The following is a 26,578-nucleotide window of genomic DNA, read 5'->3' on the forward strand; positions in this document are numbered from 1 at the left end:
ATAGTATAAACTTTTTGGTTGGTGATGATTTCAAGTATCTTCTATTGTATTTTATTGAGTTACATAAAATCACCAAAATTGATTTTGTTTAAAAATTTTTGTTTTTCCATAATTTTTTTTTTTGTTTTTCTTGATTATAAAAAAAAGTATTAAGATTAAATTTGCTACCGGAAACTATTTCTGAAACCTCAAAATCAAAGTATTTTAACTGTCTCAAAAGAAAATGACAGACAGAAAAAAAACACTTTATTATAAAATAAATATATTCATAGCTCCGCTCAAAATCTAAAATGCATAGCTAGTATCCATGATTTATTTATACGTACTATGTCAAAGTATTTTCTAAAAATCTACTCAAAATCATTTATTGTAATATGTTGTGAATGTTTGTTGATTAATTTTTATTTTTTGTTGTTAATACATATGAATTATATTTTATACGTATGGTATATATTTAATATATTGTAAAAGGTAGTAAAAATAGTATAATATACAGTATATACCAGACATATAAATTATGTGACATAATATATGGAAGTAGGTGTTTTAGGTGTCGGATCACTCACTCAGTCCCTTTGATCGTGCGTGTATTTAGTATTATATAACATTGTATACTATTAATATTAAGTGTTATTATGGGGTATAAATTGTATATTTAGTAAAATATTGATAATCATAACACATAGCATAATACTAATTATAATGTAAGTACATTACTATTTTCATATTGTTTCGATATTTAATATTGAAAATTTTAATCGTGAATTGTAATAACTATTAAAAGTAATAAGTACAATAACGATATAAATAATTGGCTATGATATTGATATACATATACTTTTTAAGATAATAACTTAGGAGTTAATTTAGATAGAGTAGTTAGTGAATATATAGACGTGTCATTAGGTACTGATTAGTAATTAACAATCAACATATTATATATAAGTACGTATAAAAATTAAAAATGAATTTTTTTCACAACTTATAGGTATTAGTGAAAATATTAATATATTATCCTTAATCTTTATTTGAGCAGAAAAAAACTCACATGACATATCTAACACTATTCATACTCAAATAGGTATATAGTAGTTAAACGCCTAATTTGAAATGATAAATACAAATGATATTATACAACAACTAAAATTTGGGCGTGAGAACAAGTACAAGTGGTAGTCGTGTGTTATTTAAAAACACTTCTTAAACGGTAATAAATGGAAAGATTTATATAATTATAAATATTAACATGACAAACAAAATGAGACAGTAGACTTCAAATGTAATACTAAATTAATACTGTTGTCTCATTTGGATACCTATATAGTGTTAATAATAAAATTAATATATAACTGTAATAACATGCTGTTTCGTGTTCAGATAAACACGTGGAATAATTAAAATATTTTGAACCGGTTACAATCACACCTTGATTGTCACCGTACCTACAAAATCTCTCTTATAGTCCTATACATTGCAATATTGAAAATATTTTTATATAACAAACTCCCGTGACCAATTTAAACGCATCAACACTTTGCAATCGAGAATTATGACAATTGATTGTTATTAATACTAATGATTGTGTTAATACTATACACTGATGGATGTTGGCCGACAATATCAGAACAGTATAATGGTAATTAATTAGTTACGATCGTTTTATTGGATGTCTGAAATTATTCGGACATTCATAGAAATAACTTCAACTACAAACACTGCTGTTGATGCTGCCACCACCTAACCATAAGGTGGTGTTTTTATTTTTGATTACTATTGTCAGCTATTCGGTTTGAAAATGGATAAAAATAAATCAAAGGGTAATTACGACGTGAACAATAACTGTAGAAAAATTCAATTTTAGTGTAGAAATAATTTAAAAGAAATATGGAAATAATTTATGTATTTTAGATGCCGAGGATTCTGCTTTTCTTGTAACTCAACCTGTAAACTTAGATGATGCAATCGAAATGGTCGGTAAGTGAATTAAAATTAGTATATTATTTACTTTTTAAGTTATTCAAATAATTGGTTTTAGTTAATACGTTTATACATACAAGTACCCTAATAGTAGTTTAGTAGCTGAGTACAATTTTATATTTCTTGAAATCTTGAGAAAATTGCTAAGTTTAAAGTTAAATACATACATGTTATTAAAAATGTATTGTTATTGAAATAAATAAATAAATATTTGTTATTTTAACAAAAAATTATAATCCAACATAAATTTGTTTTTGGATATTTAATTTAGAATTATTCAATTCATTGGTAGAATGAAATATTATAGAATATAATAATTATTGATGAAATTAAAAAAAAATAAATAGAATTATATACTTCTTAAACATTTATATTACCCATGTTGAATATATTATCAATCGAACAATAATGATTCTGGGTGGAAACCTCATGAATTGAAAACAGAAGTCCGTCAGATTATATTTTTATATTTAAGGATATTTTACCAGGCACAGGAGAAGGGGTTTATAGAGAATATAAAATAATCAATATTACATGTATTTTATTTCTTGTACATGAAATTCATTTCAATAAATAAAAAATAGACAAAAATTAATTATAAAAGTTAGTTTAGGTATTATTTTATGTAGAACTTAGTTCATTTTAAAGTGTTCTTTACCAATTATGGTATTTGAAAATCTAACGCACCATCTAAACAATGCACCCTTTAATTTTTTTGAATAAGCCAAGAATAACGGTTTAACCAATCAATTTTAATTTGTATTTACTGTTGTTGTTCAATTGGAAATTGGTAATTTTTAGATGGTGTTTAAGGTTATTTTAAAAATCGTATTTTTTCCGCCACTAAAAAATTGATAAAAATTATCCAATATCTTTATATTATTTTCATAATATAATTCATTGGTATGATTCGTCTCAACTCTCAAGTTGTGTTTGCGGACTTACGGAGAATTTAGTACATCATTATCAGTTGTAACATCATAAGTATTGCCTGACTCATTTCATTTTCCGCATTATTTTTAATTTTTTTCACATCAAAACTAATTAATGATGATTGACCTCTACTTCTTTTCATTTTTAAATTGACTTTTTAAACGAATAATTCAATTTTAGAACCTTACTATTAAATCACAAGTCATAACGCACGAGAATAGTTATTTAATAAACATACCGCACCATTGATATCGACACAGACTAAACAAATGTTTCTGACTTTCCTTTATAACCTAACCTAACCTTATAGCAGGTGGTTAGGTAATAGGACAGTTTATTATCATTATTACCTAATACCTAGTAGGCAAGGGCGTAACCAGGGGGTTTCAGGGTTAAACCCCTCCGAAATTTTTTCTTGAAATAGGATTGAATAGGTTTAAATGCCTATTATATTTAAAACTTGTATAATATAATATATTTATACTCAACCCCCCACCCAATTTTTTTCTGGTTACGGTATTGCTAGTAGGTAGGTAAAATCACCTAAAGTCGTAATTTGTTGTAATCACATCAATGTCTTATCGACGACAATAATCTAGATAAACTGTCACTTGTCACCGACCCGTTGTTGTAGTTATCGATAATTGATATAAAAAAATTACATAACTATTAATTTTCGAAAGGAGAATTAAAACATTGAAAACGTTTGAATGAAAATTTCAAATTTTCTTTTTTGTAAGTACGTCTTCACTCAGAATCGTTATTCGTATACTTACTTACATTGATATATCATTAAATTCAATTTTAACACACGCATAGTAGTGTTCCGATCGACACTAAATATACAGCAGAGCGGACAGCGGTATCCATTTGTCTGTCTTTTTTTTTAAATAAATAAACTAATAAAATTGATACATTTTAAAAATCAGGTTTTGGAAATTTTCATTACTACATATTATTTATTTGTGGATCATTATTCGCGGCAGTCGCTTTTAGCGTGACGTCAGTGTCTTTTGTTGTACCGTCAGCTCAATGTGATTTTCATATGACTTCTTTCAACAAAGGATTCTTAAATGGAGCTTCGATGATTGGTATGTATATTTTATCGCTGAGGTGAAAATTATTTATACTATATATATTTGGTTTATTTCAGGAATGTTTACAGGATCTTTTATTTGGGGTTATGTAGCTGATTCCAAAGGTAGAAGATATGCCTTGATATTGAGTATGATGATGGATGGTGTTTTCAGTATCATATCTAGTGTATCTCAAATCTATCCAGTGTTAATATTTTGCAGGCTGATGAGTGGATTTGGGTAAATCAATCAATCAAATATAAATATTATGTTTTGTGATTGCTGCTGGCGTACGTACGGGTGTTGCAGATAGTGAATAATAAGTATAATGTTACACTAGGACCTTTATTCTTAGACCACGAATGCCTATTATTAATATTAAGTAAATTTTTATTTCTTAAGATTTAATTTTGGCTATTTACTGTTGTGTCTAGGTTAGTTTGTATAGCTTATATAAAGGAATCTATTGGCTTCATAATTGTTATAATTTTTTTTAATTGGTTCCTGTGGGGCTGTGAAAACTTTTTCGAGTACCCGATATAAAATATCTTAAAAGCTTCATTACGGAGATTTTACCTTGATGTGTTTATTATATGCTATTTTTTGTAACTAATAATATATTAGTACAGTTTTAGAGTTTAATTGAGATATTGAGCAAGGAATAATTACAAAACTTTGAGAAATATTAAAGAAATTTACAGAAAAGTTTGTTAGGAGAATATTTGATTTTTGTAACAAACCACGCATATACTGCAGTTATAATGATAACCTTAATTTATTGTTGATATATTTAATATATTTTTTTATGAATCATGTTCGATTGATGTAAAACGTCTTTATATATTCTAAAAATTATATTTTTTGTTCGTATGCAGAGTGTCTGGTGCTACAGTTCTATATTCTTACTTAGGAGAATTTATTAACATCAAATACCGTGAAAAATTTCTATGCTGGATGGAAATGTTCTGGACGAGTGGTGTAATATTACTTCCATGTGAGCATTATAATATTTGAATAATAATAACTAACACTAAAGGTTCCGGAGTTGATGCCAGACAGGGTGTCTGTATTGATATTTATTGATAATAATATCATATTTTAATATATTATACCAGGGGTGGCCAAACAGTCGATCGTGTTAGAATTTATTTTTAGGCTATGCACACGAAAATTAATCATGGTGGTTAGGTTTTTTGTGGAAGTCGATCCTCAAAGGTGAAGTATATTTTTAGTAGATCGCGGGCAAAAAAGTTTGGCCACTTTTGTATTATACACTATATAATAGTTAAGCAATAATGTGTTAGTCGAACGTTTAATTAACGTTTGTTAAATGTTTGTTAGCTATAAGCGCTGCTTAATAGTATTTTCATGTTAGTAAAAAATAATAAAAGAGTGTGGGTAGTTTATGAATTTGATTATTATCATAATAATTATACATTCAAGAATTTGAATTGATTTATTTTGGTGCTATAAAACGTTAATATTTAATTAAATTGGTATATTAGACCCGTACTTACCTATTAAAACACTATAAATTTTCTTATGACATATATTGCAGTAATAGGATATTTTACACAATAAAATAAAACATTAATAAAGACAATATTAATTGTAAAGTAATATTATATTGTTGAAATATATCATTAATATATTTTAATAACTTATTACTTAAAAATTATAATAGTAAACCAAATTATTCATACTCAATGTTAACATAATTGCATAAAAAAAAAACATAGGTAAAAACTATTCTTAGAATTTACTTATTACTTTCGTTAAAAGCTAGAGCATATGATATTTTATACATGTATGTTTTAAATGAATTTTATTTTTTGGTATATAATGTATTGCTGTTAAATTAAGTCAACAACATTGTCAATAATTTTACTGTCGTATACGTTCGGAATTGGGAATATTATGAAATGATAATATAGGAAATACATTTTTCATATAATTTTTATTTATTAAACTTGTTACAATGCCGTGTTGAACTTGGAAGATTAAAATTTATAATCGTGCTGATACTATACAGTTATTATATAACACTACATTGATACAATTGTCCAATGTAAAAATACAATACTAATTAATGTGCACCCAATGATATGAATATTATTAGCTCCTATTTAATTGAATGGTTGATTAAATAAATAAAAATAATTACATTTTTTATATTAGTTTTCTATTTTAATATTCGATGCGTTATTCTTATTAATATTTATTAAGTAGGTAACTGAAAACTTTTTTATTTTATAGATAATAATAGACTTAAATTCATTTATATATATATATTTGAACGTTTATAACTTTAGGTAAATATAATAAAATATGTAGCATTTATTTTAACAATTGATTAACTTAATAAAAAATAACACTAGTATTTTTTAGGTGTGGCGTGGTTAATTATACCACAGACATTCAGAATTGAATATGGATTCTTTTTATTCAGATCATGGAATTTGTTTGTGATTATATGTTCTTTTCCGAGCATAATATTGGCATGCTTATTGGTAAGATTGCCGGAAAGTCCAAAGTTTTTACTTGCAAAGGGTAAACATGACGAGACAATCGATTGCTTGAAATTTGTTTATAAATGGAATAATAAGACTAATGATAATTTTCCGGCAAGTTTAAATCTTATTTAATAATTAATAATCCTCTATAGGATTATTATCAATAAATATTTATTGCATTTCCTTTTTTTTTATTTGAACGTTTTAGGTGACTACATTGATATTACCTGATTGTATTAATGAACAGAGTAATAGTTTCTTTAATGGGCTCTACGAGAGTACTGTTGGGCTGTTCACGTCTAAATTTAAATTTATAGCTATAATTACATGCATTATACAATATGGCGCCACTACCAGGTAACACATCCTATTCGTTAAGTGAATGTCAATAATTTCCTTTACTAAAGTTAAACACTTAATCAATTAGTAATACATTCATTTGTTTTTTTGCAGTTATTACATGTTGATGCTTTGGTTTCCTGAGCTGATGAATAGGATTCGATGGTATGAAACGTTGTATTCAGGACCGAAAAACATGACGAATATGTGTGAAATTGTATCCATGTTCAAGACCGAACCTGAAAATATAGATCATAAGTGCAATGATGATATAGATCAATCAGTCTATATCAATATAGTCATTATTGGAATCGCGTGCATACCAACAAGTCTTATTGTGCCACTATTCGTTAACAAATTAGGACTCAGATTTTTTTTAGGTACATATATTTTATTTTTGAATTAATCATTGGCTCAATACATCTTATTAAAAACGTTTTCATATAATATTAATACTTACATAATTTGCATATAACTAATAATGTCTGATATCTTTTTAATTAAAAATGTATAATACGTTATGAGTTAATAGTTTTATAACTGACTACCCGCCAGTGATGTATTTAGAATTTGTCTAAGGGAGGAGTTATGACTAAAATTGTTGATACAAAACGTCTTAAGATTTTATTAACTACTGATTAAGTGATGAATGGAAAAAATACAACTATAGGTAACTTTATAAAAATAACTTAAAAATATGGGTGGAGGGGGATGTATCTCCCTATCACCCCCCTAAATACAACACTGACCTATGTAAATATAACCTACTTTTTAACTCTTGAATTGTATAATATTATTAACATAAATTTAAGAAAGTAAATATTGCTTATTATTTAAGTATATGATTTATTGAGCTACATACGTATTATTTTTACTTTTTGGATGAACAATGAACATATTATATCGTTTAGTTGTTGTTAAGTTAAGTATACACGTGATAACATCATAAAAACAGTACAGACTAATTTGTTTAGTTAAATACCATATGATAACCATGTTAATTAATTTAAGCGTATTACATATTACATTAAATAAGATTTATAATATTACCTAGGTATTCAATATTTATAAATTTGATCGTATAAACATAACAGTTAAAATGTTTAAATTATAATTTAACTAATAGAGGTTAAATGTTGTCGTTTACTTTAACAGAGTTAAATAGTTAACTTGTATTTATGTGTTATCTAGTGGTAAGCTTTTTAGGATCCGGTCTATCCGCTGCTTTGTTATACTTCATTACATCTTCACTTGAGAATCTCGTGTTATCTTCAGTGTTTGAAGCTCTTTCCAGCGTGGGTATTAGTCTTATGTATTGTATTGCTGTCGAGTTGTTTCCTACAGAATACAGGTAAAATTTGTAGTTAGATTGAAATAATTATTATTAGGTAAATTCATATTTTGTTTTTAGGAGCATGGCTGTATCTATAGGTTCTACGTTTGGAAAAGTAGGTGCACTTATGGGTAATATCGTAGTTGGAGTATTTATTGATGAGCTTTGTGCAATTCCAATATTGGTATCGTGTTCATTTTTGATAAGTAAGTATACTTAATTAGTATTTTTGAATGTATGATGATGTGTAAAATGTGTAGGTAATATATTTAAATTGTATAATAAATAAAACATATGCAGTAGTTACCTATACTGTTATAAGTTATAAACTTATAACTAGTCCACTATTTATATTATAATTTTAAATTCGTTAAATTTTTATAGATTTACATTAAATGTAGATACATTTAAAAATATTAAATACAAAATTATTTTAAAATAGATAATAAACTAAAATAAAAACAAAAAATACGTTTAAGAATATTTCGAAAAATTATCAATAACTAATTTAAATTATTAAACTATAGGTTTAAAAGTAAAAAAAAATATTTGTTATTGATATGAATGTTAGAAGATAGCTCCAACTCAGAACTATTAAATAATATATTTGAAAAAAAGAGTTGGGTGTTTAAGGATTATTTTAAACAATAAAAATAACATATTATACTAGGAGATAAATGTAAAGTTAAAGATAGCATATTCGTTAGATGCTATTTTAAATTAAGAGGGGTCCTCTTCAAATAAATATTACAATAAAACGTGATCAAAAGATTTAAAAGAAAAATTATCAGAATTACAATACTACATAGACCGATATTTAGTAGTGAAATACAAAAATGGCAACCAAGATCAAATGCACAACTAGAAGAGCTGTATAAAAATAGGGTCAATACCTTTTGATAGTTGTATAGCTTATTAGAGAAATGAGAATGCAATGAGAAAAGCTATATATAGGCTAGATGAAATTATACCCAAATAATTATAACAAATATTATTATGTAATATGTATAGAAAATAGAGAAAAATAGTGAAGAAGATAAATAAACGATATAGGTATCAAAATCAAACCTGCTTAAGGTGATAACTCATGAAAATGTAACAAATTGGTATTGTGCTTAGTTCCCTAGTATAAATAATAAATAGCTTTTAGGGGTAAAGAAACTTGACGGATTATTAAAAAAAAAAAAAAAATTAAGAAATTCATCTCTTGTCTTATGAAGTTTTGAGTATTAGCCATTAGAATAATGTAACGCATCTGAATATTCTTAATGGATATTAAATTATTAATAAGATTATTATTAATTCATTATATTAACTATTTAGTTTCAGGATTACTAGTGTTAACATTACCAAAAACTGCAAGAATCGATATAAAATAAAATATTAATATTTTATGTGATTTATTTTAATTTGTATCATTAGAAAATAGTATATTCTCGTTTTATGATTTTGTAAGAAAACAAATTTGTTTAAGAACTAATGTTTTGTAGATGTAGAGTGGTTGTTGTATTACTACATTTTATGTATTATTATTTATTTTATATCATTGTTTTCTGTAGATTTATATAATTGTTTTACTTAAATTTGTATTAAAACTCGAGATTTGAAATGACAATAAATATAACAAGCATTTTTTTTTAAGTAAACCGGTTCTGTAATATAAAATCATAATTTACAGTAGCACTAAGTAAAATGTAAAACCTAGTATAAGTATTAAATAATATATATATTTTATTTCATAATGTGTATTGGTTACTTTCGGATATTTTCATTTTATTAATTAAAATTACATTTTTTAACTTAAATATTAAATTTGTTATCAATTAAATACAATTTTTCCTTCTAAGGCTGAATTTAAATCATGATTAATTAGATCATTAAAGGCTAATCTAAAAACTATTTTATGCTATTATCTTTTTATTATTATTATTATTATTATTTAATATAATTTTGATACTGTTAAGTTAATCGATTTGTTCAATTGCTATAAAAATATGTTCGACTAATTATTAAGTTATAACCAGACACTGAAACATATATGACTATATTATGCGATCTATATAAATGAAGTATATACCTTACTCGAATATTATTTTAAATGTACATTTTGTGTCTTATCATAAATTCATAAAGAACAGGACTTTGATTTTTAGTCAAACGTATTAGTCTAGATGAAATCTGCAACATCGTTTCGAACCAAGTGGTCAAGTTAAAAATAATAAATTACAATATTGTACACTATAAACTGAGTAATTCTTTTTTAAAGGTGGTATGATTATAGATCACAGGAGTAACGGAGTACCAATTAAAGTTTTACTCGTACTTGTTCAACAGTTGCATTTATTGTTATATGATGGTGAAATATTTTATGGTTTGTATATTATAAGGTAGATTATTGCATTTATTAATTGATTAAAAATCATTCAACTTCTAATGCTTATAAAAAATAAAAATAAATTGCGTTACCTACATATTGTGTAAAAAAAATAATAATTTTAATAATACCTACTTATTAATGAACTGTTTAAAGCTTTCACGGTTATTATTTTTTGGATTATAACAAAAATACATATGTTTGACGAAGGTGCGTAAAATTACATGTAAATATCCATTTTTGTCATCATTTGTAATTCAGACAATTGAAGAATGAATATTTATAGTGCTCTTAAAGGCGGTGTCAGATAAAAAAAAAACTACACATCGTCGTTAAATTATTGCAATATTAATCAGAATAGTTATTATAATAACTATATCGATTACTAGATTATGCTATGCTTTACTGTGAATGAGTAGTCATAAACTCTTAAAAAGCTTGGAATTATCTTTTGAATTTTGTTTGGTACTTTGGACTCTAAATTTAATACCTCTAGTATAATACACTGTGTAGCATATTATCAAATTAATTTTAATTAAACATTATCTACTAGTGTGATTTCGTGTGAACGTGTTTCAAAAGGAACAATTTACTTTTCTCAGTACCTATATATGCATTGTTGTTTATTCGCTCAATGATGAAAGAGAATAAATAACCGTAATTAATACCTACCTACCTATAAGTTATGTAACGAACGTAAATATAAAGAAACAAAAACGGAAGAGACACTGGCTCAAGTTTGCTGGCTGGTAACTGTGACGGGTTTGTCTTGAAAATTAGTAATAATAGTACTATAATATATAGTATAATGAGTATAAGACATAACCGTATCACCTGTTGTACCGGTGTTGGCTGAGACGTTTGCAGTGTCTGCGTATAGTCATACAGCATACAGTCATACAGGTTTATCGCTGAAATCAAGCTCCGATTAACATCACATCATACGCGCGTGCACGCGTGAGTTCTAAAAGACCTGAAAAAAAGCACAGATAGTGCGTCGGGAGCGAGTGAGTGCGCGCGCGAGATAGAGAGACGGCGAGTGTGGCGTAGTACTGTAATGATGTTATTATCTGTTGATTTATAAGAATAAGAGAGCTAAACGCAGCAGATCTATATAGGACGTAAGTATAACGTTTCGCTGCAGCCATCATCCCCACCCTTCGACGGCGAGCGTGGTCCTTTTCTTATACATATGCGCGCGCGTGTATATATATATATATATGTTATACACGTCACAAAATAAAAGGATATTAATATTTATCATTGCGGAATCATTGGCGGAATCGTACACTAAACAGGACGTTATTTCAACTGTGAGACGATCGTCACAATACATATTACAACTACTATCAAGTATTTACTGTGGACATCACAGTATATTATGAATATACGCACGCGTGCACGCAGTGGGTAGAGTATTAGGTGTACCGGTTTATCTGTTCATTAGGTTTCAATCTTTTCTCTCTTTTTTTTTTTTCTTTTTGCGTATATTCGGGATGCGCCAAGTCCGCGGGAATTCTCAGCCGTACACGACGACGCATAGAAAATAATAATAATAACAAAGTCGAACACGCGTCGTGTTAAAACAATCGGCCTTTCGTTACAATCACGGATTGGTGTTATCGACCGATCGTCATCGTTTTTACAGTGAATTACGATGAACGAATATTCTTTAGTGTATTTTTTTATAATTTAATATCATTATATGCACCTACCGTTGATGATATGGTTGTAATAAACAACTTTTATACGTATATATTATTATTATAATTTAATATTAACTATAACAAATCGAAGCAAACCGATCGTTAATAATATAATTGTTGTTTCGTGCGTATTCGCATTCAGCCGCTGAGGGATGTAATAGCGTAAATGGACAAGAGGTAAGCAACAAGTACACGTACATAAATCATATATTTTAAATGCCACGGGTTTTATATAAAAAGTATTAATTTTTTTTTATCATATTTATTGAAAACGTTTCCATTACTGGCAGCGTTCAACTACATATATTATTATTTTTTATTGTAGTACATTTTTATCAAAATATAGGAACAGTCTTATACACATATTATATCATGGGAAAGCACGGACAGTGTCCAACATTGAATGATCCGCAGAAATAATCAAAAAGTACATGGCTTATTGTAGCAGTATAGTGTCTACATAGAAATATTCATAAAATATATAATATTAAATCATTAAATACTTTAATTTATATTTATATCTCTACGATAGACAATAAATTCGTGTTTCTCTCTCACAATATTAAAAATGGTTTTACATAAAAAATATCTATATAATTTTGCAGAATAATGAAAAATGTAGGGATCAAGTTCTTCGCTCTAGTTCAAAATCTAATATTTACAATCTACGTGTAACATATTTTATTTTTATTTATTCTTCAAGAAGATAATGGGCCCCACTGAACATGTTTGTGTGGGGGCTCATGAGTTCACAATTCGAAATATAAATTCGTTAATTACTTAATACAAAATTAAAAGATTAAAATTTGCAATAAACGTTTCTCACATAATTAAAATATCAATATAAATAATTACATATTTTTCTTTATTAATATAATATAGTATTGTGTAAAAAATCGTCTAGTTAAATAATACAATATTTATAATACTAAATGTATTAATAATATTACTAAAATAATTTAACTGATATAAGTAAATAATACAATAATCTAAATAATCCTATACATTTGTTATGAGTGTCTATATTTTATTTTTGTATATAGTTGCCAAACTGTTATTTATTTAAGATTCTTAAAATAATTGCTATATTTAATTTTTTACGGTAATATATTGTAAATCTTGGACCATATACTTCACGTATATTCTTTTACAAAAGAATACACGGGTGCTCCACAATATATTATTATCGTCATATAATAAAACTTAAGTTTTGATCAATATAAACTATACATTTTAATACAAATTGTATTTAAAATTTTTGCACCGTATCTTTGTTCATAATAAATATAAAATATGAACAATCATTTGTTTATTGAAATTAATTTTGGGAATTTATATTTTAACCCATGATTAGGTTAATGTGTAAACCCATCTACCTAAGAAGCTTATCTAATAATGTACGCCTTTGCTCCGTCGAGTTTAAAACTATACTAATTAATATTTATAATGAATGCTATGTACACAATTAATTTAAAAATATTAACATGTTTGTAACTTGTAAGCTATAAGCTTAAATTATATTTGTACTGTAAATAATAAATTATTTTAACCTTGTACATTTTTAGTATATGATTTAAACTTAGGAATTAAACTTATTTTTATTATAAAGACCTTATTCAATTTAGAGTTCGTTTAAGTACCTACATAAGGATCAACGAGAGTGCCTTTTAAACGTTATTAAGTAGCATATTATAATATATTTAGTATAGTTTTTCAAATTGTTAGTATTATATTTGACGAATTACCATTATTTTATTTACGTTAGTAATAAACGAAATATTTTTATAATATATTTTTCTTAAATTTGATCACGATATATTGATGATAAAATTGTTTATTTTAAATGGTCAAATATTTTTTTTAAATTTTTCTATATTTTCTTTATAATTATATTATATTGTCAGTGTATTAATCTGTTTAAATTCTAAATAGACAGGAATATTTTGGTTTTACAACAAATTATAAAAAGGTGGGGGACTTGCTTACCGCTCTTCTATACAAAGTAGGTATTGACTGGGTCACTGTAATGGATGTGTTAAATTTGAATTCAATGATACATAATTTTATACAAAAACGATTCTATGCGAAGACGGTCTATCAGTCTATACTCTATATTATTATGTTTACCATTTCATATTGTCATTTGATATTGCTGTTAAAGCAATTTATTTTATCATTAGTAATAGATTGAATTAATGTTTGCTAAAAATGTTACATTTATGCCATAGTGTGTATATAATAAAATACATACAGTTATAAGCCATCATGAATTTGAATTAAGATAAAATAATAAATATCCTTCATGGTTTAACTTATTTAAAATAAGTAATTTCGACGAAATTTAAACTTAAAATGCTTATAAAAAGAAATTGTGCATATTTATTTCAAATATTTTTATAAATCTAAATAAACAACATATGTGGAATCTTGTATTTATTATATTTTTAAACTTTTATAAATTAATAGAAATGACACTCACAAAAAAAAATTGAAAATTGAAAATTCTCATAAATAAATTAATAACAGTCAAAATATTTTGAAAATGTTTTTATGTGTAAAACATAATAATAAAAAAAATTGGCAAATTTAAATGAAACAGCTTCTGTAAAGTACGAGTATAAACTAAATTCAATTTATTATCAGAAACCATATTTAAAATATAATAATCTAAATAATTTTTCAACTAGTTATTGTGTACAGGTACATACATAAAAATAAACTCGGAGAACTGAAATGATTACTGGTTTTATATTTCTACAGATATCTTTATTTGATTTTTATTGAGTGGATTTGTTTTAAGGCACGGTGGTTATGTGTAAAATGTTATAAGAAACATATTGATATATTGGAAAGGAACACAGTTATCATTCGAAGAGTAATGGATGTAAAACTGGGATTTTTCGAATGGTTGATGCTTTGTATTGATAGATACTCACCATATTTGTTAAACATGTATAACATGTCTTCTAAAATTCGTTTAGTCGTTTAGGATAACATAAATAGCATTTTGTGCAAGAATATTTAAGATGTTTTTATAATATGCTATAGTAAAGTAGTTTTAACATAAAATACCTTTGCATAAGACGTTAATTATATTATTGTAATCTAAGGTAATGCGCACTAGATAATATTGAAATAGTGTTATTGTTTAGGTAATAGGAAAACTGAATGTAAACATCTATACATGACAAGATTGTGATTTTAGTTATTAATGTTTATACTTAATCTATAATCTATACGGTATACATAAAAAAGAAAAAAGTATCTTAAATTGGGGGTACCATTATTATATATTTAAGTAATAACAAATTAAAGGCAAATATAACAATGGACAATTTAAGTTTTAAGTGTATTTTAACATAAAAAAAGTATTGGGTGATTAAATGCAGTGATTAATTTTTTTTTTCTAAAGAATATTACAATAAAATAAAAAAAATGAAAAAATGTCTTGTTCTCGTTCTTATAATAAAAATATCAAACGTAACGTGTTTTCTTAGCTTAAAGATTTTTAGAGATAGCTATAATTGTTTATTGGTTTGAAATTATAGTGGTGTATGTTATTATTAATTTTGGTTTTATATGTATTTACAGGTATTACAAAAAATTAAATCAAAATTAAAAAGTGTAATTTGAATATGACATCTTAATAAATTATAAAATAAGATAAGATAAAATAAAATTGCGTTCTGATTACAATAGTTTTTTGAATAAAATTATTTATTATTGCATTAAAATTTAAAATACTAAGCGCATTGTGACGCACCCAATTTATATAACACTATATTTTAAATCCGTTAAATGCAATTATTTTACGGTAGGTATGTAAAAATAAAATGAAAAAAGGAGAGGGAGAGAGGAGAGAGAGATAAGCCAAGTTCAATGAGTGAATTTTGAATTGTATAACTATAAAAAAAATGCAAAAATTATTTTGATAGTAAATAGGTTCAAATACGTCATAATAATATCAGTATTCCAAATTTAAATTTTTAATATTGGCTTTCAATAACACAATACGAAAATGTATCTAAAATACATTTTTTTTGTTTTTTTTTTTTTAAAAATCTCAACTAAATAATCAAAGTCAGTATAAATTTACAGTTTTGAAGAAGTATTAATTTGTAATTAAAGTATATTAAATATTATCCAAACAAACAAAAAAATCTCGCAGAAATATATACAAATATATTTTGAATATTCAAATTTCAAAATTAACTAGATAGAATAATTATTAAAAGGATGTGTTCCTTTTATATGTTGTGGCGCAACATAGCAAATTTAATATCCGTAGAAGTATAGAACCAAAACTGTGGCCTCTATAGGTTGTTAAAATTGATTAACCTCATATAAAATGTAGATGTGAGTATTATATGTGGTTTCTATTCCTTAATTTTTACTAATATTTTGAACCAAAGTGCCAGGCTATAGACATTTTAAATAAGTTAATCAAATTCCATTTATAAGTTAAAATAGCAAAATTTTATTAAAATAAATGTACTTATGTATTAAGTTTATTGATGATTTAATATCTTTTTATATTGTATGTTATTTAATGTATACAGTTTTGGTTAACAAACGTTACATTTACAGTATACTTATGATGGATAAATTGAACAGTTATATACCTAGTTAAGAATATCATTTTTTGTCTAATCTTAAATCATACGTTGTATTGTAGTTATTATTTATGCGTTAAATATAAATGTGATACATTTAAAATTAATGGCTTTGACATTTATATCTCATTTGATATGATTTTAGAAAGTATCGGACGTTTTCAAGTTGATGTTGTTGTCGGTCGTTTTCAACTGACTCTTAAAGTGATCAACTAATCAACGACAACAATAATAACATGATCGACAACGTCGACTTGAAAACCATGACCCACGAAGAAACTACCGAGGCAAAGGGCGAGCAATCGTCACCACCGGACGAAAATCACGAAGCATGGCAAACCATGAGCATCGTGTCGAAATTTAAGTTCATTTTTGACCACTGTACAATCGAGCCCATGTTCGGATGTTATATCATGACCAGCGTTCTGACGGGGCTGTGCACGCAGAATTTAAACCTGCAGAAGGCGTGCCGAGTGAATCTAAAATTGGAAAACAGCACATGTTCGGCGCTGGATAATCGGAACTCAGACGATTACGCTAAAGAGGAAGTCATGGTCCAGGAGCTGGTGACCGACATGATCATATGGAAAACTGTCGTACAGAGTAGTATACCGATGGTGTTGATAATATTCATCGGATCGTGGAGCGATCGGAACCACAAGCGCAAACCGTGCATGTTGATACCCATCGTGGGCGAGTTACTAACAAGTGTAGGGCTACTTGTCTGTACTTATTATTTTTACGAACTTCCCGTGGAAGTAGTCGGATTGGTGGAGTGTCTACCTCCAGCCATGACCGGTGGGTGGATGACAATGGTCATGGCCATATTCAGCTATATAGGCGATGTATCTTCGGTAAGTTTGAAAATCAAAAATAAACATTGTCCAGTGGCTTAGTCATGGGGAGGGGGCAGTCCCTCCCCTCCAATGGACGTATAAACTTAATATAAAAATTAACTGTTATTGTTAATTGTTGAATATATATTTTTTTAGTATTTTGGGTTTGGCCCTCCCCCATTTTAAAACCCTGGCTACGCCACTGACATTGAATATAGTGAATATACGTTAATAGCTATTGTCAACTTTCTAACTGAACTGGGTAATTCAGTGTATAGTGTATACTTTTTTTTTAAAATGTTATCGTTAAAACATCTGTGAAGTAGTAAAATATTTTAATTTCGAGTTTTGTAAAAAAATGTTTTCCTATAGGGTAAAAATCTTAACATATCAAGCAGTCGTAAGCATGAAACAAATTCATAATCCCATGTACATAATCAAAATAAATACATTTTTGATTTATCAAGTTAAAGATTTTTTCCAATTGTATATATTTGTTGACTTTCAGGTAAAATACCGTACACTAAGAATTGGAATAGCGAATGTTTTCTACTCCGTAGCCGTTCCCATCGGTACCGCGTTGTCCGGTGTATTGTTTCGAGGACTCGGGTTTTACGGCGTATACATCATAGCTATAGTGATGTACGCATTTACGATTACATACGGTGTGCTATTTATCAAAGAAACAAAACCAGAGACAAGTTTCGAAAGCAAAGAACCACCAAAGTCTACATCCTGTTTTTATTTTATCGAGGATTTTTTTAGTCTAAGCAACATCAAGGAAGCTATTCAAGTGACATTCAAAGAAGGACAGCACAACAGAAAGTTAAGAATTATTTCTTTATTAGTTGTCGTTATCGTCGTAATGGGTCCTCTATATGGTTCGTAAATTAAAATATAAATATATATATATATGATATTATAATATATTTCAATAAATATTTTGAAATAATATTTGATAATTATATTATTATTTTTAATTTTAATCTAATGTTTAATATAATATATACGTTAGAAATTAGAATACAATGGCATTTTATAATACCAACTATATACAATAATAGTAATTCCTCATTACTATTCGTTTAGATTGTTTTCAACGTCCGTTAAACACATTTTTTTGCATATTATATTATTTTAATAATTAACAATGAATTTATTGTTGAAAAAATCCTACCACTAGGTGTCGTTCTAGTGTTTATATTGTATTTTAGTAGTACCGTATGAATCTACACCTATAGGCTACAACCCAATTATTTATCATACATTTGATTGTTTTTGAATTGTGTTAGGTGTGTTATAAAAAATAAGAACATGTCTGATTAATTGTTTACCGTATAAATAACTTCATACTACGAAATCTCACTTAACTATTTCAAAATTTGTTATTGTAGGTATCATTATGCCATTGTATATTAATGATTGTCGAAATATTATATATGTTCTTACTTTATAATCAAACTATTGAAACTCTACATTATACAACTGTGAAATATTGTGATTTAATTCAATTTTTAAATTTTAGGGGAAATGTCAATGATGTATATGTTTACACGTTTAAAATTCAATTGGAACGAAATCGACTTCAGTTTGTTTTCTACATACGCTATGATTACCAATCTTATAGGTTTGTAGTGCTGTAAAAATACTATTTTTGCAATGTGTTAAAGTATTTAACCATGTATAATTTGAAAATACTATTTCTTTTTATCAAATACTAAGTTGTATTAATAATTAGGTATGATATAGTCTCTGATACGGATTTTTTTTAATACTATTACCAAGTTTACTTGTTTATGTAATTCAAAGTTTTGTGTGAAGGTTTTAAGTGTCTTAGTAACCAAGTTTAAATTCAGAATAGAAGCTAGTAAAAATTTTTAAATTATTATCAAAGTGATCACATTTTATTGATTAATAGTAATTTAAGATATTATAAATTATGTATACATCGTACAGATTTTAGTTACATTTTAAAATGTAGTTATAAGTAAAAAAAAAGTAGGTATTAAGAAAAAAGTATCTAGTAAATATTGTAAAAAAATATTTAAAATGTACTGAAATACTTAAAAGATACATAGATAGTATTTAAAATGTGAATTTAGTATTTGAAAAAGTATTTAAATACCAATACTCAAATACTTTACATCGTTGCAGGTTTATCAGAATTTACTAACCGATTGATTTTGTGGTTACTAATTAATACTGTATAATTTTAGCTATTTTTTTTTTTTTTTTGAATGATTTAGGTACGATGTTTTCAGTCGGTGTATTCAGTCATAAGTTGGGAATCGATGATGCCTTAATTGGAGTAATGTCATGTATGAGCAAAATATTAGCAGGATTCGTCTATGCGTTTGCTCCTACTGCTTTAATATTTTACTTAGGTGAGTTATACATCGATTTCTAAATTAACTTATTTTTATAAAATCGTAGAATAATTACTACGAAAAAAATACAAAACTAAGGAGATAATAAAATTTAAAAAATGCATTATACTCGTAGTTTAATAATATTTAATATAGGTTTTTCTTTTATTGATGATAAAATTTAAATATTTTTAAGTCACAGAATATACACGTGGTAATGCATAACGCTATATATGTTTACAGCTCCACTTGTGGAAATTATAAATGGTACATCATTTATTGCTATGAGATCAATTATTTCCAAACTCGTACCGTCAGATGAATTAGGTATATATTAGTAATAAATACAAAATGATCGTATTAATCACGTTGAAAATATTTTAGGCAAGGTAAATTCAATTTTTGGAGTTTGTGAAGCCATAGTACCATTGATTTATGGACCAATGTATAGCTTTGTGTATAAAAATACATTAAAGACATTTCCTGGAGCGTTTTTTTTACTTGGAGGCTTATTAACGGCTCCGGCAGCGATTATATTTCTGTAAGTATTTGATTTTGATAAATTTCGATTATAGGTACGCATGATAACTTAAATACCTATTCGTAATAAAAATGTATCAATTCACATGTTATATTCAATTTTAATAGATGGATGTACAATGAACATATAAAAGAACGGAGAGTAAAAGAGTCAACGGCGGTCAGCAGCGGAGTAGATAATTCCGAAGAAATACATAAAGAGAATAGTTTAGACATCAGGTTATCCTCACAAAATTAGATTGAATAGATAGCCTCATTAAGCACACAAATACAGCCTCTTAGAAATTCAGGGCTATTTTGAAGTTGCATTGGACAATAAAGTATTTTAAATCACACACGAATTGAGTGATGCAAATAAGTGAAATGGTCAATAACATTCACCGATGAGGTGGTTTTATTTTTTTTATATATTCCTATATATGTATACATTTTCTTTAAGACATTAATATTTGTATCATTTTTTATATAATTTTAGGCGCTTGTGAAAACTAATTACTAAAAAATGTACATAAAAAAAATAACAATATGATACATTCGCATATATATATATATATATATAATTACAAATATTCTAAGTCAATTATTTAAATAATTAATGATAATGAAAAACTTAAACATAAAGAGTGATCAAAAACTTACATAAATGAAAAACCATATATTTCATGTAATATAATATAACAAAAGTCTAAATGACCAGAATTACCAACAAGAATAGATTGATTAAAAAAAAAAGTAAAATTGTTGTTGCCATTTGTTGAATATCTTATTCAATTGTTAAACAATTAGTTTTACTCATTGAATTATTATTATTATTATAACTATAGACAGTATAATATTATATATTTATTTATTTATTTATTGACATTCGCAAGGTTAAAAGTACATTACTACAGTCTACGTTGAATATGCACATTATGCATACCTATACAGATAAAACCTATCTACAATCAATAGATGCTAATTATTTAAGTTATAGTGTCTTACATTGGAATCTTAAAAGTTTAATATTCATAAGACAACTGGAAAATCACACTATTATTATTTATATGACTTTTGTAATTTTGAATATTGCTTACAGCTTATCTTCAATTTAAACAACTTTGAATGTAAGTTTAATGAAAAATTATAGATAATTAAGTATTTTTAAACTGTTAAGTATTAACACCTTATAGTCCAAATTAACCATAGGAAAATACAAATAGTTATTTTATGGGAGTCCTGTATATTACATATACATACAATATATTATGTTCCTTGTACATATATACTATATAAGTATTAAATATGTTTTATTTTTATTTTAATATTTGAATACATTTGATTAATTGTTGACAATGATTATTGAAATTATAATATCATTTTTAAGAATCAAAAATCAGTACGAGTAGGTATCATATAATTAAAAATAACTTCATAGTTCGTAGTCGCTATTCCTATTACAGAATTAGTAATATTATTTACAAGTAATAGTCTCAACCGATTTTATCTAAGTTTGTTTTCAAAATAATATAATTTTTATAGTTTTGCATTGTAGTTTATATATTTTGGAAATTATAATATGATAATAGATTTTTACTCGCAAATTAAAAAAAAAATCGCACATTATTTGTTTTTTTATTAGGTACATATTTTATGTAATAACACCAAATAAAATACATCCCTCCTCACCGATTCTGGGACTTAAATTTTAGGGCTTAAATTACAAAATTTAAGAAATCTCAGACACTTTCCATATGCATGACGATGCTTAATCGGGTATGGTAAATAAGTCAAGTATCCAACTCTGGTATAACGGACTGTGGAGTTTGAAATATTGTAAAGGTAATGACTTTATACAATGTTTTTAAGGTTTCTTTGAACTCCCATGCAAAAATCGGATCAAGTGAAAATACTATTTAGGTAGGTATCATTAATAATACGAATAATAAATTAAAATTAAAATGTTTTTTCGATATCTATAGTAACCTAGTTATAAAATCATTTAGAATGACATTTAAGATATGTTTATGTTTAAAAATATTTTATAAAAATGGATTTATGTATAGCAGTACCGATGATTCCATTTGTATATTTGTATTGCTTTATTCATATCATAGTTTATATTTGCAATAAATAGTACATTATACTCTAACTGTATAGTATTAACTAAATTACAATAAAACTTAAATTTATTATTTAGTTTTCACTAGGTCAACGCCAATAATAAAACGGTTTAGATAAGTGATAACCATATAAATGGTTGTCGTAACTATTTTTTTTTATGTGCACAATATTTCGTATTAATTATTTTTATCCAAATAAAAACATGTCAAATTTTAAATAGATATTTAATCCATCGTTACTGGCTGTCTAATATTTTCATTGCTCTAGATCAGGGGTCGGCAACCCGACGCCGGCGAAGCAATTTTTTATAGCCCGCAAAAAGGTGGATAATTTTTGTATTTTATTTTTGTTCAATAATATCTAGAGTCTAGATGTATAATCAGACGAATAGGTTTCAATATGATCGGAAAATATAAACATGAGTTGTTATATAATTAGGTAATTATTTATAGAAGATTTCTATTGTGTTATTAGCGCATGCGCATGTGCATTGTGTCTGTTATAAATATTTGATATTTAATTTAACGTTTTATCTGACTTTGAAAACTTATGTACAATTATTTAAAATATTTCTGTATTAATACAGCAATCTTAAAACAATATTGTATTATTGTTATAGATATATTGTAGTAATATATACGTTATAATACATAATTACATAATATGAAACTTATAAATACATATTTTATTGTACATTATATAAAATATACAGTAATTTTTCTGACCAAGGAACAAAAAAATGTCACTATTACCATACATTGAAAATAGACTAAAAACACTGAATCATATTCAGAGGAACAGGAACTATTTTTACATGATCGGAGCTGGATCAAACATATTGACGGAGTAACTATGGATCTCTTACTGAAATCTATTATCCACGAGAAACATATAAGGTAACCCAGGGAAGGGTTTAATCTTTTTACTATAAAGCCAGTGTTTGAAATGAAAAAATAATACTAAACCAGGTAACAGCTGATGTGTACCATTATCGATTAATTAAATTGTAAGTGGTCACAATGCGATCCGTTATGTATAGTTATAAATTAGAGTTAATAGTAGTGAATATATTACAATATGTTACATATGTGTGGTAGTGGGATGCAAAGTGTTCAATATAGCTTAAAGTAAAGAACGGAACATTTTCTAAGTTTGTACATTTGTTTTTTTACGAAATCAAATATATCAAAGCGATAAATGAGATATTTTGAATTATAATATTTTATATATTTATAAGTTGGATAATAATTTAAACATCGTAAAAAAAAATCAACGTACCTACTAACACAAATAATGTTGTCAATTTTAAGTTTGGTCATGGTCAGTTAAATATAATCCTATACCTAAAAACTAAAGTTCGTTTTTCTAAACGCGCATATTGTATTGTGCGTGGGAAGGAGATAGAAAACAACAGCGCGGCGCTAACATCCTTATTTATTTCTCATCTTTAACGTTGATTTTTAAAATAACTTATCCAAATACTACTGTTTCTACTTTGGGTTAATAACGCATGCTTAGCACGTAAGTAGTTATAAAGATTTATTTATTTTTGCGTTTTAGGTTTGTTGCACAACATGAAATTCGTTTTTCAGAAACGATTCGTTTTATTTTTTTATTGATTGAACAACTTCCATCTCTTCTGCTTTTTTCTAAAACATAATTTAATAGGATTTGTATAAATTATAATTTATAGCAAATGTGTTACTCTATTATATTAAACACATTATAATGTAAATACAGTGTTTCATACATTTTTATCTTAGGCAATAAAATAAAAAAAAATTCTCAAGTGTAAGCTTAATAAAGGTTCAACGTTATGACAAAATAAATAAATAATTCATGTTTGTATAATACATTTGTTACATAGTTAAGTAAAATAAATTCTTACAAAAATAAATAAAATATAATCAAATGTATTATTCAGTTTTGTTAGATAAAAACTACAAATTTTTTCGTTTTATTCCAGACATATTAATGACATCCGAATAAAAATATTTTTGTTGAAGTGAACTTCAAGGGTGATTATGACAATTTATCTTATACTATCAATAGGTTATTAGGTAATACTATGGTATTATTTATTAAATTTCAGTTTATATTATTTTCCAGGAGATGTAAGTGAATTTTGTATTCAGCCCAATTACATAAATATGTAACCAAAATTTCTTCAATATCATTAAGATATAATTTAATAATATTCTATTCATTTTTATTTCAACTCAAAATATCTAACTTTATTCCTTGTGAACTTTTAATGAACATTATAAGTATTTTGGGTTAATAAAAACCTTCCGAAATTCTATTAGAATTTTCTTCTGAAAAATAAATACCTACGTAAAATAAAATATTTTGTACTGATTTATATTCAATTATTGAAATAATTAAATTATAATAATAATTTCTTAGTACATTTTTAGAAACAAAAACGATGGACGTTTCAGTGATATTATATGGTAATAGAGGTTCAGAAAAAATAAAACAAGTAAATAAGATTGTTGATAAATTTTCCAGAATGAAATGTTAAAGATTTACTCTAATTTATATTTGACTTACTTTATTGCTTTAATTTTTTCTACAACTTATATCTTTATGAAATTATATTAAATGTCAACTTGGAATGGTTTTGTGAAAACAATTAACTGTTTTGTTTGGCTGCCTAGTCTGTCTTAAATTTTTGCACCCTTAATAACAATTTGAAATAATTTTCTATTTATATTGTATGTTGGAAGGTCGATAAAATATATTTAATTTAATTTAAGCAGATTTCTAAATAATTATCTGTAAAGTTATATGGTATAGAAATTAGTGTATTTACAATTTTCTTTTAACTGATGTTGACAAGAAGACTTGATTTGATTTATATCTACTAAAATTAACTTTACTGTTACTGTTATCTATTAAATAAATATAGAAGTAATTTTTTTTAATAAAACTCTTGTTACTAAAATGACTTAAAATTATTTGTTTGTTTTTTTTTTTAAATTTTTATTATAAAATAATCTGTAAATTACAAAATGTACCACATTTTTATTTTTTATTAAATAAATTATTAAAATATAAAAAGTACTACAGAGGTGTATCACTTATAATATACATCACCTTGGTCAACTTTTTCATCATTTATCGTTACTAATACGATAATTTTTTTAAATATAATAATTAGTCAGTCTAAATCTATTTATATTCAACTAGATATTTAGTTATTCTTATAATTAATTTATTATTGTAAATTAATTATTTACCTTTTTTACAGGTACCTATATGTAAATTAATAACCAAAAATTATTATAAATCTTTCTAGGAGAACGATTACTTCAGAACTCTTAAGTGAGAAATTATGAAATTATTATTGAATATTACGGAATTATTTTGAGATATGATTTATAATTATTCTTTAACCAATTCATATACGGAATTGTTTTTATGGAATGGGTATGCGTGATTTTTGTTTAAAATTAGCAAAATGCATAAATAATAAATTTATAAATATGTAAAGGTATTATTAAATGAATCAATAAAACCTAGCTGTTTACAAAAAAAAAAAAACCTTGAAAGTGAATCTATAAGCGTATAATTAAATTAAACTTCATAGTTTTTATTTTTATTCCGACAATATAATTTATACAGGTAACATACGCGTTCATCATTAATTATATATAATATTTAATTTTAGAGATGAATTTAATGATCAAAACAAATTATTTAACAATATCGCATAAAAAACAAAATATTAAATTTAGTTAATAGCATAAAATTAAAATACGATGATAATTTCGTATATTTTTTAGTAAAAAAAAAATGACGTCCGATAATATATTTATAATATATGGTGAGTTTTTAAGTATCAGAAAATAGTAAAAATTTAGTTT

At 25.7% G+C, this 26,578-nt stretch overlaps 2 protein-coding genes across 2 annotated transcripts; both read left to right on the top strand.

Annotated features, from left to right (window-relative positions):
* The first annotated feature begins 1,700 nt into the window (after positions 1-1,700).
* Positions 1,701-9,690, top strand: LOC113553483 (synaptic vesicle glycoprotein 2B-like). Its single transcript, XM_026956839.1, has 11 exons — positions 1,701-1,817; positions 1,909-1,974; positions 3,840-4,001; positions 4,064-4,226; positions 4,862-4,980; positions 6,375-6,610; positions 6,708-6,856; positions 6,953-7,218; positions 8,030-8,189; positions 8,250-8,377; positions 9,495-9,690. The coding sequence occupies exons 1-11, from the start codon at positions 1,796-1,798 to the stop codon at positions 9,548-9,550; spliced, it is 1,527 nt and encodes a 508-aa protein (XP_026812640.1). The 5' UTR covers positions 1,701-1,795; the 3' UTR covers positions 9,551-9,690.
* Positions 9,691-11,872: 2,182 nt separating this feature from the next.
* LOC113551921 lies at positions 11,873-21,373 on the top strand. The gene is made up of 8 exons (XM_026954498.1): positions 11,873-12,428; positions 17,010-17,718; positions 18,209-18,581; positions 19,226-19,327; positions 19,947-20,084; positions 20,310-20,393; positions 20,451-20,607; positions 20,715-21,373. The coding sequence occupies exons 2-8, from the start codon at positions 17,101-17,103 to the stop codon at positions 20,842-20,844; spliced, it is 1,602 nt and encodes a 533-aa protein (XP_026810299.1). The 5' UTR covers positions 11,873-12,428; positions 17,010-17,100; the 3' UTR covers positions 20,845-21,373.
* The last annotated feature ends 5,205 nt before the right edge of the window (positions 21,374-26,578 follow it).

The sequence above is a fragment of the Rhopalosiphum maidis genome, chromosome 2 (genome assembly GCF_003676215.2).
Source record: "Rhopalosiphum maidis isolate BTI-1 chromosome 2, ASM367621v3, whole genome shotgun sequence".
Taxonomy (NCBI): domain Eukaryota; kingdom Metazoa; phylum Arthropoda; class Insecta; order Hemiptera; family Aphididae; genus Rhopalosiphum; species Rhopalosiphum maidis.